Source organism: Hakea prostrata, chromosome 1, assembly GCF_041222555.1.
Source record: "Hakea prostrata isolate BN-2017 chromosome 1, UWA_Hpros_2, whole genome shotgun sequence".
Classification (NCBI taxonomy): domain Eukaryota; kingdom Viridiplantae; phylum Streptophyta; class Magnoliopsida; order Proteales; family Proteaceae; genus Hakea; species Hakea prostrata.
Genome location: NC_142600.1, coordinates 18,762,199 through 18,780,258, shown reverse-complemented (window position 1 = coordinate 18,780,258; position 18,060 = coordinate 18,762,199). Strand labels below are relative to the sequence as shown.

Here is an 18,060-nt window from a genome sequence, read left to right as displayed (position 1 = left end):
ATGCCTAATTGGTCTTTGACCATCTTTGAAACTAGAATAGCAGGACAAGAGAACTCTAAGCAGGGGTGGACCTATGAAGGGGCCGGAGGGGGCCATGCCCCCCGAATTTTAAAAAAATTTATGTATATTCTCTTAATTCCTTTAATTTTTCCGGTTTTTTCTCTTCCCACATGTGAAATGTCACTATTTGGCCCCCCCAATATTGTGAACAGTTTTTAAAGGTAAAATGATGGGCATAAATGTCATTCCTGATAAAAAAAACTAATTCATCAATCCCTATTTATTCTCCCCTCTCTTCTCTCTCATCTTTTCTTCCTATTTATTCTCTTCTGTTTCTATAAATGTGGGTTAAAGGAAATTTTTGAAAAAATTCTTATTAGGTATTCAAAAATCAAAATATTATTTCTAATTAAAAATTAACTCTTCAATCTCTATTTATTCTCCTACCTCCTCTCTCCTCTATCCTCTTTTTTTCCTATTTATTCTCTTCCCTTTCTATAAGCGTGGCTTAAGAAAATTTGGGAAAAAATATACTCCACAATTAGGTCTCTTTCTTTTTCTCAATTTATTTATTGTTTCTCTTTTTCTCTTTTCTTTTTTTGTTATTCTTTTTAATTTGATTTTGTCTATAGTTAGTAGATAACTAACTACCATTGATTTGCATCTCTTACCTAAAAAAATTTTTGGTTTACATCTCTTACCAAAGAAAATTTTGGTTTGCATCTAACTTTTTAGGATTGAAGTCATGTGTATAATTTTTTTATATTGTTGCTTTAATTTTACCTATATTTTGTCATAAAAAAATATCATTATCAATAATTTATCATTTTTTTTCAAATATGTGTGGCCCCAACAAAATATATGTAGTCTAATATTTTATTTAATAAAATAATTTAGAGGTGCGACCCCAAATGGAAAGGTTATCTGGCTTTCATTCTTCGCCCCCCCCCCCCACTATTGCATCCTGGGTCTGCCACCGACTCTAAGCATACCCAAGGTTCCTTGTGTCGGCGATAAATCGCCGACACAGGGCGATTTTTTGTCGTGTCGCTGGGGGGCGACACAAAACCCCCCAGCGACACCGATTTTACCAAAAGTCGAATGGAGTTGCAGAGAAGATCAGAGTTGTAGAGAAGAGATCTTCTCGCTTGTTTCAATCCTCAAGTCTAATCTGCTCATCTCTCATTAGGTCTCTGTGCGATTGTCTTCTGGCTTGCAATTGCAGCAAAAATGCATGCAAAGACCAACTCAGAGATTACCAGTATGGCGACATCATCTCCAACGAGGTCGCCGCCAAGGAACCGGCCGGTGTATTATGCGCAAAGCAGAGATTTGCACGATGGAGAGAAGACGAATGGATCTGTTCATTCAACGCCGGTGATTAGCCCCATGGGTTCACCTCCTCATTCCCACTCATCCATTGGTCGCCATTCCAGAGAGTCTTCCACAAGTCGTTTCTCTGGTTTTTTCAAGCCAAGCTTCGGCAAAGTTTTATCCACTGAAGCTGGCCGTGGAGCTCATCGGAAAATTTGAAAGCATTAGAAAGAACCCTTTGATGCAATCGAACACCATTTTAGATGTTTTATGAGATGATCAAAGTGTTCCCTTCAAAAAAGGAACCGAAGGATCAAAACATAGTTGCTGCAATCGTTAAAGCAGAACTTCCATTCTATTTGATCCATCTTCAACGTTTTCTGAATCACACACACATTTGACAAAACAGCAGAGAGGAGAACTTGAAATACCAAATAAAAAACAGAGCCAACGACAGGAATGGGAGGCACAGCGAGGGAGAACGTCAAGGGTTTTTGTCGTCGATGATCTCATGATTCTCATCTTTTCGACGACGACTTTACCAAAAATGTCGGGCGACATGTCGCTCCATGTCGCCCGAGTCGCTGTGTCGCCACGGTCCGACACGGCGACATGGAGCGACATGTCGGACCTTGAGCATACCTTCCTTATTTTATAAATACATACCAGAGTTGTAATATTACAGAATGGAAGTTAATTACTCCACTTTAGAGAACATTCCCAGTTGATTGATCTCATCATTTAAAAAGTGGAACTATATCTTTCCAGTATTGCTTGATGGAGTCAACAACTTTGGATGCTATGGTCTCGTCTTCTGGATAATAAGCAATGGGATCAGATAAGAGACTATCTGGAAGGTTGAGAACACCTTCAAGCGTTGCATGAAGACAGTATGCTGAGTATGTAATATGGTATCCACCTTCTTGGACAACCAGGATACGTCCGTTACTGTGTTTTTCAGCCAGTTCATGCACTATACGCCCAATTTTCCGATAACCCTCCATCGTCAAGCACAACCTTCCATTGGGATCAAACTGAAAGATAGAACATACAAAAGTCACCTTATAAGATTATATCAAATCTATTACTGGGACTAATGAGGAAAGTTTCTAGCAAAATCCCAATTGTAGCTACTTTGATCCTTATCCACAACAATGCTGGCACTTAAAGCAATCACCATTCATGGCTTCATATTTACTTTTAATCATCTACAGTGCATTACAGTGGAATTGAAGCAGGAATTAGGGCTTCTAAAACATGGCAGTGCATGGTACAGGCCTACAGACAAGGAGGAAGAAGAAGGAGAAGAAGAAGAAGCAGGCCTTATCACATTGATAAGAAACCAGATATCCATCTACAAAGTTCATAGATTTAATTACAAATACATGACTGATGCATGAATGTCAAACATGCTTGAATCTATTTCTGAGATGGCCCTGGTTTATTGGTTTTGAGTAAGTGTGTTTTGCTGTCAATGGATGTAACAAATGATCCTCGAACACATCTAGGAATTATGCTTTTCCTTTTTCCTGGGGAAGCCCAAGCTTAATCTATTGCAGTTTTAGGAGATAAAAAAGAAACTAGTGTGAAAAGGGAAATCGGTGAATTTCAGAATTCCTAATTAAAGACCAACTCCAAAACTATTAAGTAATCCCGGCCACAGAACTGGTAATGCCAAAAGCATAGAACCTAGGGGATATTTGGTAATACTGAGTTGTTCATTTCCACCACCCCTGCATCATAGATGCTGCTGCATGATTGCTGTCACATGTAAGTAACAGTAATTTTCTGCTTTCAGTTGGCCACTATTCCAAATCATGGGATTGGACATTATTAGACTCAGATTTCAGTTGATTTGTACAACCATTTGGGGGAAACCTTGTTTTAATTTTCAAAAAAGAACTATCCCTGCTAATGAAGTAGACCACTAATAGAGAGTGTTTTGTGTGTATGGTTTGTTTCTATGGATCAACAAGTCACAATTGAAATTACAAGACTTAATATTTCAGTGTTGGAACATGCCACATCCCTGAATTTATGAACTCTTAACTCTTTGTCTTTACCACCAAAGCTCCCAGTAAGAGAGTTTCAGTTTCTCAATAAGTGGTTAAACAAATATAAGAAAGAAATACGGACAGTGAGTAAACTTACAGCACTAGAATCTTGGCCGATAATCAAAACAATCATTTCTGGCTCAAACTTGTGAATAGAAGGGACGACCAATTCATTCATGGCATATTCATATCCTCGATCACCAGTTCCATTAGGTAAAGGTATATTCAGATTAAAACCCAACCCTTTACCTTCACCAAGCTCATCAATATACCCAGTCTGCAGATGCGATGGACCCCATGAACCGTGATCCATATGAAGAGAGATTGTAAGAACATCAGCAGAGCGATAAAACCCCTCTTCGGTTCCATTTCCCTTGTGGACATCAATGTCAATCGTTGCAACCCTTCTGCAACCAGAGTCTAAGGCCAATTGAACAGCGAGACCAGCGTTGTTAAGGAAGCAATAACCATCAGCACGAGTGGGTTGAGCATGGTGACCAGGCGGACGAACTAACGCAAACGCAATTTTCCCTTTCCCATCTAGTAAATGCTTCATTGCAGATAGTGCGGTGCCAGCAGCAAGAAGAGAAGCATCCCAAGAGCCAGGGTTCAAGAATGTCCCCCAACATAGTTGCTTACCCACTCCAGCTTCATCCGCTTGAACGAGTTCGGTTATGTACTCTGAAATCGAACAACATCAAGCAAGCTCCAGGAAACAGAACCAAACAGCAATTTAGAAAATGGAAATTACTTATCCGAAAAAGGGTACCTTGAGAATGAAACGAGAGCAATTCAGGAATACGAGCAGGTCTTCCTGTGTGCCAAGAGACATGGGGAGATATGGGTCCCTTTTTGAGGATGGAGACCATGTTCTTCACCCGATCTGAATTTTCAGGATGCTTATCCAGTACATCGAGGAACCCTGGGTTCATGGAAGTATGGAAGACGCCGGTTCCTGGGTCATGCTTGAGCATTCCTTCGTGCCAAAACACATCAATGCGATGTGATAGTGATAATGGAATAGAAGCCATGGATGTGAAGGAAGGAGGAAATCATAGAGTTCAGAGACACTGTGAAGACTGAACACTTTTAAGAAGACTGCATTCTACTGGCAGGTACCAGCCAACTACGCCTGCCATGGCAGTTGCTTTCAAGAAGACAAATCCACCGAGAGAAAAAATACATGGTTCCTGGGTCATGCTTGAGCATTCCTTTCTTCGTGCCAAACACTAGTTTCTTGTCGAGGAACATAAGTCAAGAATTCTGGAAGCTTTTGTGGAAATTCCACTGAGAGAAGGTTTTGGCGTTTTGCCTAAGTTTCATTAGTGAAAGCACCTAAACAAGATATGCTTCCATGTGGCTTACAATGACTAATAGATCGATTGCCTACACAAATTATGTTGCAGTGATGCTTGCTCTTGGGCAGCGGTCGGAATTTTTTTTTTTTGGGGGAAGAGGGTAAGAAAAGCTAGGTTTGATTTCTTAAAAGTTCTTTACGTTTATTTTTCTTGGGAAGTAAAATTTGGAGTGAAACTTGATAAAAGAAAAATCTGAAGTGAGTGGACATAATTTCCACTCTTCAGTGTTTGATAAGTCTTTGCACTTGGAAAGTTGACCATAGTGGTCTCCACAGTTCAAACACACCCTATTACATTCATACTTAAACTAGATGATTCTATGATTACTTAGTTCTGTCTTGATTATGAGGAGTATGTATCTCCCATTCTTCAACGTAAGCCCTAGCAAAATGTTAATATCTGCAAATATAACAGATTTGTGGTAAGAATTGAATATTCCTAACAGAGACCGGCCCAAAGGTGCATGTAGTTGCAAGGAAGTATTTAGTAGGATATATTACGGAATAGTATACATATGTAATATAGCCAATTTCATCCCCTTAGCAGTTGCTTTCTCTTGATTTTCCTCTCCACTTTGGCTCACAATTCTTGGAAATTCTCACCATGCAACCCCTTGGACGAGAAGGGCACACCCAGGTACTTAAATGGCAGAGAGCAACTAACATAGAAAATGTGAGACTTCCCAGGGTTGATAAAGAGCCCCAAATACAAGGAGAATTCTGAGAATATCTGTTTAAAACCATCGGCACTCTTTGGGCTTGCTGTACCAAAGTTGAAGACATCGTTTGCAAAACACACAAAGGTGATGCTTGGAGCTCGGTAATGTGGGTGATAAGCCCTATCCAATGAATTACAATGTTAAATAGCAGGGGAGACATTGGGCAGCCCTGATGCAACCACGATTAGAGGAGAGTTTGGATGACTGGGTTCTCTACAAAAACATAACAAAACTAGGGTTGACAACACATTTTTCCACTCATTTGATGAACATCTCAGGAAAACCAGGACCAGTAAACAGAGAAAATGTACCTTCATTGCACTAAATCGCATCATGAACATCTATCCATGCAATAGCTCCTAACATAGTAAGATGTTATCCGAAATTTGTTTCCCCACAATAAAAGCAGTCTGAGAAAGCCCCACCACCTTGTGGATCACAAGCTCCAACCTGTTAGCAAAAATTTCTAGGTCAAGTAATAAATGCAGGAGCTCACACAATAGGTTTGAAATCGCCAAAAAAATATTCTGAACTGTTCCCTTTAGAATTAGGGTCAGCCTAGAGAGCTTCAACTAATCAGGCATTCTAAGATTTTTGCAAAAAATCTGTTATGCCTCATCAAACATCCACCCCACTATATCCCATGTTCGCTTGTAGAATGCAGCCCTGGGTTCATGGTAGTACTAAAGACCTCGGTTCCTAGGTCATGCTTGAGCATTCCTTCGTGCCAAAACACATCAATTTGAGGTGAAGGTGAAAATGGAAGAAAACCCATGCATATGAAAGGAGAAAATCATAGAACTCAAAGACATTTTTTTAAGATTGAAGACTTTAATGAGACCTGCATTCTACTGGCATTTACCAGCCAAATTTCATCTGCCTTAGCAGTTGCATTCAAATTGACAAATCCACCAAACTTACCGAAAAGAAAAAGCCATATCCATTGAGCGCATCTTAATCTTTTCTTAATCAATTCTCATTCTCTGCCAATGCAGTGTTGTTTGATTGGCAACACCAACATCTCTTAGTGAAGGGGTCGTGGGTTTGACTCTTATTGATGATATATGTAATAGCCCCATTCCCTTAAAAAATTATTAGGAAAAAAAAATAACAAACAAATGTAATTCTACTTCTCTCTCTCTTAAAAATCTTAATATGTTTAGTATCTATTTTAAATCTTATTTTTGTTTACAAGAATAAAAAACTCCTTTCAAAATTCATAATAGACTTTTTGTTTATTATGAATTCTTACAAAAACTCATTCTATTTATTTTTGCTCAAACCACATAAAATATGAATACAAATTGAGTTTATTATAGAAAACATATATAAATTTATGAAGCCTTATGGTTTCTTTTTTCTCACTCCCAAATACTAGCAATCTGTTTTCAATTTCACTATAATTTTTTTATTAATTTTATTTCGATATATCAAACTTATTTTTTTATTCCATAATATATTCTAGATGAAAGCTATCAAACTAATTTCATTTTTTTATCAAAATAGATTCTTATATTATTTTCTTTTGAATGAACAAAACAAAGAATGAAAATTGATACAAAAAGACCCAAAATAAAGAGTATAGCAGATTTATTTCATTATAATTTTTTTTTAGAAGGTAATTTTTACTTTGACTCCCTAGGTTTGACTCAAGCAACTTCTGAATTTGCATCCTCTGTGTGGCATAATAGAAATTGCTACTTCCTCTTCAAATCCACAATTAAAAAAGGATGAGAAAGAAGGGTAGAGGCAACCATGACAAATTACAATAGAAAGTAGCGTAGAAATTCAAATTCAAAAGGCGCGTAGGAGACTAAATGGCCTCAACATTAATACCCAAAAGAAAATAAAGAAGGGACCAATCAACAATGAAACTAGGTTTATCTTATTTTTATTCGTCTCCCTTTCTTTCAATCGCATTATAAGAATAGACATTAATCTTCGAATTTTTATGTATTGGGGATGGGGTTATTGTATATGCCGTCAGCAAGGATCGAACCTTGTGTTTGCATTCTCTAGGCTTTTGATATTGTATACATATCTCATATCTGTGTTTGTATATGGTGTATATACTGTATTGTTCATTCATTAATATTACACTTTATACACTTCTACATGGCATATGGAGGAAGATTAGTGGAGAATCCATAATAAGTGGTTAAAAGGTAACTTAAGGGAGCTAAAATAACTCCTGAATATTCTAATTTAGATTGTATCCTTATCCTGCAAACAGTATAGCTAGGTGGTTAAGGCTCTCCTTACACAATGATATACTAAATGAAATTGAAAGCAAGGGTTTTCATCCAAGACTAGAGCTGAAGTTAGGGAAGTTGAGTCCAGGCTAGCTTAAGTCTCCTGGCAATTTAATCACCTAGTACTTTGACATGGAAACTGGTATTTTCGCTATCCAGTCCTACAATACATAATCACTTCAAAGGTTTATTTGAATGGATTCTTTATTAGATGTCTACTGCTAAATTTCCGGTAATGTTGAATAGGGGGGGGGGGGGGGGGGGGGGGGGGGGGGGGGGGGGGGGGGGGGGGGGGGGGGGGGGGGGGGGGGGGGGGGGGGGGGGGTGGGGGGGGGGGGGGGGGTTGGGGTGGGGGGGGGGTTTTTTTTTTTTTTTTTTTTTTTTGTGGGTTTTTGGGGGGGGGGGGGGGGGGCGCGGGCGGCCCCGTAGAGCCCCCCCCCCCCCCCCCCCCCCCCCCCCCCCCGGGGGGGGGCCCGGCGTGTTTTTTTTTTTTTTTTTTTTTTTTTTTTTGTTGGGTGTGTGGGGGCGGCGGCCCCCCCCCCCCCGGGGGTTTTTGAGGCCCCCGCCCCCCCCCCCCCCCACTGTCAACCGGGAATAACAAATCAACTCTAGCAAGATACTTTAGTAGCAAGTTAGGGATTCATAATGGAGACAAGTTGTACTTTCTATTAATCCAAGAATCTGTTTCATTTTATACTTGCAAGAATGACTTATTGATTTGTTAAAAGGGTTGAATACTGCTAAGAATAGTGCCCTGTAACACAATTCAGCAACACCCTTTCTAGGCTGTCTAACAGGGTTTCTCTTAAATAAAACTACTAATCTGAGTCAGGCCACCAGTGACTGAATTGTTCATTTCATATGAACATCTGCATCACAGTACAGCACACACCCACACACCTATATATATTATATATTTCAACCCAGGAAGAAGGCCAAACTTCAATAGCCAGTTTAGAAGAATGAAAATAGAAAATGCAACACTCAGGAAACAAATTAAGAAACAGGCAATAAGATAGCGTAGTACCTTTGAAAGAGAAGAAGACCAGATGAAAACAACCTCAGCATCTCTTTCCTTCTCTGAGGCCTAGATGTTAAAAGAATATCCAGCAATCCCACTAAGTAAACAACATATGGAGTTTTTTTATCGAAAGAAGAAAAAAACAATAAGAGGAATCTACAGTTCCATTACAACACTAGACAACTCGAGGAATCTACCGTTCAATTATATGACCAACTGAAGAAATCTTCTACCATCCGGGCACTCGAATGTTGATTAGGATTTTCATGATTAGTAATGTCATCAACCAGAAGTTTCCAGTATTTTGCTATACAGGAAGGTGTTACGGCTGTGGAGTGATCTTCTTTATATGGATCGGATCGATGAATACAAGAAATTTCAATGGTATCTTTTTCTTGCAATGGAATCCCAAACCAATCAAAGCCTTTGAAATGGTGAATGTATATTATATCTCCTTGAGTGGTATACTTGACATCCTCAATTCTCAGTGTATGGAAACACCTGCAGGTTGGTTTACCTTCTTGGCGGATACAATAATCTATGTCCAAGTAGACAGACACTGTCTCACCCTGTTGAAATGTCCACATATCATAGAGTTTCAAAACTAGGCACAGAATCAATCCCTTATTACAGATTCCATCATTATCAGCAGCTTTCAATAAATATTTATTTCTCAGTCGCTGGAAAATTGATGTTCCCTGCAAAATTAATCAAAGAAGAACGTAATTAAGAAAAAAGAAAAGTCAGGAGCCATCCATCATCCAAGTGTAACAACTAATAAGCAAGAAAAGAAAAAATTAAGATGGCAAATGGAACAAGTTGTTGGATGCTGAGAATTTACCTGGCCCAGTATCTTCCTCGGTGTATGTGTCAAATTATAGCATTCTGGTGCTAACAATTCCTCCAACGATTCTATTTCCTCGAGGCCTGGAATCTCCTTCAACTTTGGACAGTAGTCGAGCTTTAATGTTTTCAGACTCTTCAGCGACCGCAAATCCGGTAGTCTTACCAATGAATAGCAATTTACGCAACAAAGTACAACTAAAGATGAGGGAAGCTTTGGTAAGTATTCCAACCTCTCGCAATAACAAAACTGTAATATCTTCAGCCTTTTCCAGTGTGACAGATCTGCAGGGAGAGATTGAAGCCCACCAGGAACTTTCAACTCCACTAAATTTTCAAGCTTCGAAAAATCATCAGGTAACTCAGAAACATTGGTTTCTTTCAGATTAAAGTTCTCCAAATACCTCATTCCCGTCATTGATCTTGGTAGCTTTGTAAGTTCAAAGCAACCCTCAACATCTAATTCCTTGATATTCTTCATCAATAGTCCAATACTGTCGGGCAACTCCTTGATTCTTGAAGCATTGGTCAATTTGAGCTTTACCAACGACTGTAGTCTACCAATGGTTTCTGGCAACTTCTTGAGCAACCTATTCATTTGGAGAATGAATTCTTTGAGAGAACTCAGCTCGCAAATGCTATCCGGAAGTTCTTCTATTGATGTGTGTGTCAAGTCGAGTTTGACTAGAGATTTAAGAGTACCAATGGATTCAGGCAATCTTTTCAGCGAAATACAGAATTTGAGAACAAGAATTTTGAGCTTAGTCAACTCCCCGATTGACTTGTCTAATTCATCCAAGAATCCACAATGTCCAAGATTTAAATTTTCCAGGCAAGGAAACCATGAAAAGTTTGGGGACTTGGATAGATTTCGACAATCACTAAGATCCAGAACTTTCAACTTTTGGAACTGCTGTCAACAAATTGAAAACTTCAACAGTATTATATATCAACCAAATTAAGTTATTAATCTCATAGGGAGAAGGAAAAAAAGAAAAGAAAAAAGAGAGGAAAACATTAGATATTATATATACCTTATATTGTTGTGCTGGCCCTATATTCCAAGCTTCTGAAATCAAACTATTTGATAGGTTGAGATAAACTAGTCTGTTGTGATAAAAATTGGTTGGAAGAATATGCCAAGGGCATCCAATCCACCTGAGCCATCTTAAAGTGTTAGGAAGAAGAGAAAAATCTCCAGTGAAGTCTTCAGAATTAATGTCAAGAAATCTTATACTGAACTTCTTAAAGTGCTCAGTAGATAAAGGTATCGGCATATCAAAGGGAAGTATAATGCCTTCTATCAGTTCGTTTCCCTGCAATAAACAATAATTACATTAACAAAAATGGTTGAACATTAGACACCCAATAAAAGAATGGTATATCCCATGATATCAAGAGTGTCATGGTAAAGGCAACAAAACACACCCAAATGGCATAAATTTAAACTATAGAGTATTACTTGATGCAAGAAATCTAAACTGTAGAGTAATACTAAATGCACTATATGATTATTGTTATTAGAGAGAGAGAGAGAGAGAGACTTGCCTTGTTGCCCTTGAAATGCATCTAAGATTTCTTCAGTAGACCATAGCCTACTGCACTTACTTGGCCCCTCACTGTTTTTATCTTGAGCAATTGCTCTGCCCATTTCTTGAATTTGAGCGTGCATCCTCAAGCAACAACCACTGCCATTCTCTTCAAATTTTAGAAGAGATCTTTTAACTAATCTGTCTATTGCTGCTTCAGGATAAAAGCCACAAGCGTCCCATATGGACATCACTGTTTCCTTCTCCCATCCAATAAAAAAACACGCAGCATCAAGAAATATGAATTTTTGAAAATTATTTTCAAGATTATCATAACTTATCCTCAACCTTCTTTGGACATCTTTATGAGGAATTTCTTCCAATGTGCGTATTGTAGATTCCCATTTATCTAAGTCTCCCACTTCCACATCTAATAGGTAACAACCCAACACCTCTAGAGTTAAAGGCAACCCTCCTGAATAATGTGCCACACGATGTGCAAGTTTCATATGATCATTAGTAGGTTCGACCTTTGGAAAAGCATGAAAACAAAATAGTTCAAGAGATTGTTGAAGATCTAGCATTTTAGGGCGGAAGATTGTATTTATATCAACTTTAGAGACATTTAGAATATGTTTGTCTCTAGTTGTTATTATGACCTTACTTCCTTTGCCAAACCAATGGAGTTCACCAGCCAAAGCATCTAACTGAACCTTCTCTTCCACATCATCAAGCACAAGGAGAACCTTTTCTTCACTAAGTTTTGCTATCTCCGTCTTTCCTTCTTCAAGATCAGATATTTTCTTTTTTTCTTTGAAGACATCCTTAAGAAATTGCTTCTGCAAAGCCACTAGACCCATGCTCTGTTTAGCCCGTTCAGCAATATCTCGAAGAAAACAACATCTTTGAAAGGAAGAAAGAATGCGTTGGTAGACTACTGTGGCAATGGTTGTCTTCCCACTACCACCCATACCACATATTCCCACAAACTGAGTATTATCGGAGTCCATATCTAATAGAGATAACATTTCAATTATTGAGGAATCAATTCCAACATAGAATTTAGATTCAACAAAGTGGGTGCAACTGGCCAATTCATACCGAACCCTTTTGGCCAGTGATATAAATACCTCTGCGTGATCTCTGCAATTATTCAACATAGAAAGTAAGATCACAATGAAACCCAGTAAAACAGAAGTAAAAATAAAAATAAAAATAAACTCTGGTGGAATCAAAAGAAGTCAGACATCTCAACACTTAATTGAGAAGGAAGAAAATTTAGACGGCTTTTGATTTAGGTCATTTGCGCAGTCAAAAAAATTTACTGAGATAAACAAATTAACAATCTTAGGTTAACCAAAAAAAAAGAACAATCCCTAAGTTTTAAGACGTGGTAATGAAATGAAACTATCTTGAGAATATATAGATTTGTGAGATTTTGAGGCTTACGTATTCTCGTCGACTACTACTCCTTTAAGATCCCCTACCACACTCAAAGCTTCTCTCCAACTCTTAACAGTAGCCCAGTCAAAATTCTTCTCATGCTCTTGAAAGTCTTCTGCAAAACTTCCTGTCTGCTTTCGAACTTGTGACGGATCAACATGGTAGAACACGGGTAAGACGATTTGACCATTGGATCTCATGCATTGAACTATATGAGCGAGTTCTCGAAGGCACCATTTGCTATTCGTATACTGTTCAGAGATGATGGCGATGGAGATCTGAGACGCCTCAATCGCTTTATGGAGGGCCGAGCCAATTGGTTCTCCAATCCACAATTCTTCACTGTCCATGAACACCCTAAAACTTTTCTCCTTGAGGAATAAATGTAGGAGACCAGTGAAATCTTTACGTGTATCTTCACCTCGAAAGTTGAGGAACACATCGTATCTAAAAGATACAATCGTGGAAGCAGTGGAAACAATGGAAGAAGACGAAGCGCATTCCAGTGTCGCCATAGAACTTGAATTGATCGAAACTTTAAAACGCTTTCCTCTAACCTGGAATTAGATGAGAGAGCTCGTTCAACTTCATTCACCCAATCGACCAAGAAAATACTTCGATAGAAAAGCAAGTTGCTTCAAGCTACTAAGAAATTGTCGTTTTCTGTAGGTCTTCGCTCGGCTGCTACAGCCTACAAGGGTTGCTTCGCTGCTCCGCTGCTCCGCTGTAAGCTATAATTCCACTTGTTTTTCACATGCAATGGGGCCGTCGGAAGCGGGTTCTCCGCTCGAATGTCGATTTTAGACCGAACCAGATCGGCTTGTCATATGGTCCGAATCAAATCAAATCAAATCGAGGCTCATTGAGTGATGGTTCAGTCCAATCCATTAGGCTTTTTTTTTTTTTTTTTTGTAATCAAAAGAGGGGATGCAGTAGCGGCGATCTAGCGCCCCCCGCTACGCAATGTTCGGACTTTTTTATCGAATGCGACCTATGCAAGCATTAGCCCTGTGCACTACCAGTGCAAACACTGGCCCCGTCAGCGGAGCCCCACCAGAGGCCTAGTATAGTCCACAAAAGCCGGTAGCACTCATGCCCAGGCCAAAGAGCACAAACTGTCCAATGCAAAAAACAGAAGAGTAGAGGGGATTCGAATATGGGACATGAGGTTTACCAAACCACTTGAGAGTGAACTTGGGATCACGTGGGAGTGAGCTTGGGACCATTGTAAAGGCCCAATTAACTAACTGCCATATTAGTTGGTTGTGTTAAAATAATAATTTTTCAGGTTATAAAAAAAAAAATAAAGTATTCTTTTTTTAATAAGATTCTCAGTTTAATTATTCTTTATAGAGATTAAAAGAAATTGAATAGGCAAGAGCCAACACTCGTATAATAAATGAAATATAATAGTTTGATAACGGGTTGATAACAGTCCTAAAATTGATCAAACTCAAATTCAAAGTCGGTAGACCAACTTAAACCCAAACCATGCCAAATTGAAATCAAACCAAAATTATTATGTAAAATTTTATCTTGAAACCATTGACACCCCTCTTGGCAACCTTTCCCTATCCCAATTGTTGACCTCAAGTCTTATTAAAAAAAAAATATTCTCTCAACTAGTTTTATGTAGTTATGTGTATGTTGAGTCATGGCGGTTCATATTAAAATGATAATCTTTGGCTTTTTTCTTAGAGTGTGGAGGAGTCGGGGGAACCTTTCATGCAAGGCAATTTGGATTTTTGCGGACAATCACGCTATCTTCATATCTTTTTACCGTAAATTTAGGAAGAAAATATTATTTAGGAAAAGGCAGATCAAAAGTAGGTTTCAAAATTAAATATATAATGAGAAGTATGAGAGAGTGCAATCCACCTTCATAAAATATAGATATTGTATCATATCAAGGTTCTACCCACAAAAAAATCATATTCGCATGCAAGCCACCCAATTTAAAAAAAAGAGAAAAAAAGAGTCTATTCTTCCAACTTGTTTTATGTAATTATGTGTATGTTGAGTCATGGCCAACTCATATAGACAATTCACAATTGTTAACCTCAAGTCTTATAAAAATTACAGTCTTTGGCTTTTTTCTTAGAGTAACGGAGCCGGGGAAATCTTACATGCAAGGCAATTTGGATTTTTGCGGACAATTGTGCTATCTTCATATCTTTTACCGTAGATTTAGGAAGAAAATATTATTTAGAAAAATACAGATCAAAAGTAGGTGTTCTATTTAATTAAATAAATAATGAGAAGTATGAGAGAGCGCAATCCACCTTGATAAAATATAGGTATTATATCATATCATGGGTTCTACCCAAAAATAAAATAATATTCGCATGCAAGCCACGCAATTTAAAAAAGGAAAAAAAAAGTTTAATTTCCTCGCACCTCTAATTTTAGATATCTTAATATAATGCATGGTGTCTCATTTTGAATAAGTTTTGTGTTTATATATGTTTGTTTTGCTATTGGCTTCCAGTCATTTAGGTAAAGTTAAAGATTGATAGTCTAAGAAGAGATTGAGTATATCTCATTGATTTCAATTAATTAATGATTGATTATATTTATAGATAAAATATATTCAAATTTCAAAACAGGTCTAGTCGTTGAAGTGGTACGAGTTTCTATTCAAGAGTAACTTCAGACTAATCAGTTGAGGCCTGAGGGGATAGGGTTTGCTACGCCCGGTTCTTCCATCTTTGGATTTAAATTTGAATTATATATGTTTGTTATTCTCTACGCCTCCATTGTTATAAGAGTAAGTTATATAAATGTATGGAGATCTTATGTACTAATTCATGAAGCATTATTTATGGAATCTAATTATACCCTCAATTCTTGTGCAAAATATTAATCTCAAATTGGTTGGAGCTGCGAAAAGACTTGAATGTAAGCATTTTATGGCTCTTAGGTGCAATCTCTGATAAGAGGCAACTATGGTCTACATGTCTACATGTGGGTTGGTGTACATACCACACACACATGCGTATTGAGTCAAACTGGGCCGTGTTGGGGCTTGTGCAGGGGCGAGCCAGGATTAAATATTGAGAGACCAAATAATAAATCTAGATCAACCTTCCCATCAAGGCGAGCATTAAGTCATTGCACATGTTGTGTGGGCCAATGTGAGACCAACTGTTAGATTATTTTATTATATTTTATTTTAATTATTTCAAAAATTCTTAGTTAAATACATTATACAAATATATAATGTTAGAAAAAATAATTATTACTATTAATAATTAAATTAAAAAAAATCAATTAGGTCGTTGTATTCTAAAAAAAATAACATAAAAAAAATATAAATTGAGAGAAAGAGAAAACATCAAATCCAAGAATCCATTTCATTTTATACTTGTAAGAATGACTTATTGATTTGTTATAAGGGTTGAATACTGCTAAAAATGGTGCCCTGTAACACAATTCAGCAACACCCTTTCTAGGCTGTCTAACAGGGTTTCTCTTAAATAAAACTACTAATCTGAGTCAGGCCACTGGTGACTGAACTGTTCATTTCATATGAACATCTGCATCACAGTACTGCACACACCACACACATACATATATTATATATTTCAACCCAGGCAGAAGGCCAAACTACAATAGCCAATTTAGAAGAATGAAAATAGAAAATGCAAAACCCAGGAAACAAATTAAGACACAGGCAATAAGATAGCGTAGTACGTACCTTTGAAAGAGATGAAGACCAGATGAAAACAACCTAAACATCTCTTTCCTTCTCTGAGGCCTAAGATGTAAAAAGAATATCTAGCAATCCCAGTAAGTAAACAACATATTGAATTTTTTATCGAAGGAAGAAAAAAACAATAAGAGGAATCTACAGTTCCATTACAACACTAGACAACTCGAGGAATCTACCGTTCAATTATGTGACCAACTGAAGAAATCTTCTACCATCAGGGCACTCGAATGTTGAGTAGAGTTTTCATGATTAGTAATGTCATCAACCAGAAGCTTCCAGTATTTTGCTATACAGGAAGGTGTTACGGCTGTGGAGTGATCCTCTTTATATGGATCGGATCAATGAATACAAGAAATTTCAATGGAATCCTTTTCTTGCAATGGAATCCCAAACCAGTCAAAGCCTTTGAAATAGTGCATGTATATTATATCTCTTTTGCCAAAGGTGGTATGTTAAAGCGGTTAAAGATCCAACTTCCCTAGGGAGGTCTTGGGTTCCCACCCACTCGGCGGTATTAATATAAAAAAGCTCCATTGAGGATGTAAATCGTGGTGCGAAAGCTGGCCCGGATGAAACTCATCCAAAAAAAAAAGCGGGGACCAAACTTTTGATAATCGAAGTCTAAAAGCACCAGGAGAGCAAAATCAACAATGAAATTTTCCTCCCAATTTATACGTATCTGAATCTAACATAGACAAACTCAAGAGATAGCTGACAGGCGTGTTGTATAACTTTAATAGTAACCCAGTCGAGAGAAGAAGATCCTCCATTAAGCCATGAAACCAACAGCATGCAGTCGGAAGCAACTGAAATCTACTTTATATCCAAGGCCTTCATTGCAATAAGCGCGTCGTCCTTGCAGGCCTTGGCTTCCATGGCCGAGGCTGAGAAGCCCAAACTTGAGCGACATTTTGATCCAGCATAAACGTGATAATCATTCCCCTCAAAAAAACTCATTGGGTTGTAACATGGCAGCGACCACTCCCAGCATTTATTATTGGTTATGCCTTAGTTATGCAGTAGTGTACATGTATCTCCCTTCTTCAACTTAAAACTTAAAAACTCTTACTGTAGATGTGTTTATAGCACAATTATAGTAACCTCCTGTATACTGGGCTACAGTCATTAAGTCCAAGTGCTTCTCAAACTCTTCTCGTTTTGACCCAAAAATCTCTTAAAAATCAGTTCTTACATTTGGTTAGGCATTAAAGTGTCCCTCAAGGTGTTGAGAGAGAGAGAGAGGTTTGTAATATTGGGAAGGATAGTTCAGCTTCCTTTGCATATGACCCCTGGCTCAAAGCATTACCTGCAAACCTTTTACCTGATGAATTTGTTTCTGACTTTTCTCACCGTACTATTTTTTTATTCTTTTGTAACCGATTTTTCTCACCATACTATGGAGACTTTCTTGAGGTTGCGTTTGTTTGTTTGAATAAAGGTGGAAGTGGAAAAAAGGGGTAGGAAAAATTTTTGAAAAAATTTTAAATTTCTTATTTTCCTCTTAAATCCTAGAATTGTAGATTGTTTGGTTGCTTAGGGTGGGAAAGTGAGAGACAAGCTTTCTTGAATCAAGGAAACTTGTCTGATGAGACGGCAGTCCAACTTTTCCACCCCAAGACTTTTTAAAACCCCACTAATTTGGTGGAATTTTGTGAAAAAGTTTAGAAAAATAAAAAGTGGGACTCACCACTATCACTTTTCCACCTCTCATTTTTTATTGGCAATATCTGAAGTTCTTCTAAGAAGGATTCTTGGATGTTCACTAAAAGGCAGAGCTACTACACTTGGGTTTCTTGTGGGGGGGGGGGTTTAATTT

The 18,060-nt window shown here is 37.9% G+C and overlaps 1 protein-coding gene across 6 annotated transcripts; it reads right to left on the bottom strand.

Annotated features, from left to right (window-relative positions):
- Positions 1-1,912: 1,912 nt before the first annotated feature.
- On the bottom strand, positions 1,913-13,655 carry LOC149028056 (histone deacetylase 8-like). Of its 6 annotated transcripts, none has more exons than XM_089168189.1 (6): positions 10,595-10,915; positions 9,559-10,470; positions 8,724-9,415; positions 4,138-5,894; positions 3,466-4,049; positions 1,913-2,348 (listed from the first exon to the last, which is right to left on the bottom strand). In XM_089168189.1, exons 4-6 carry the CDS (start codon positions 4,397-4,399, stop codon positions 2,052-2,054), a joined length of 1,143 nt encoding a protein of 380 aa, XP_089024315.1. In that variant the 5' UTR covers positions 4,400-5,894; positions 8,724-9,415; positions 9,559-10,470; positions 10,595-10,915; the 3' UTR covers positions 1,913-2,051. The 6 variants fall into 6 exon arrangements, 1 of the variants encoding a protein (XP_089024315.1); XR_016175527.1 differs by lacking the exons at positions 1,913-2,348; positions 3,466-4,049 and adding an exon at positions 12,539-13,655 and having other exon boundaries at positions 4,400-5,657; positions 5,756-5,894; positions 10,595-12,232; XR_016175528.1 differs by lacking the exons at positions 1,913-2,348; positions 3,466-4,049 and adding an exon at positions 12,539-13,655 and having other exon boundaries at positions 4,400-5,894; positions 8,724-8,783; positions 8,915-9,415; positions 10,595-12,232.
- Positions 13,656-18,060: the final 4,405 nt, after the last annotated feature.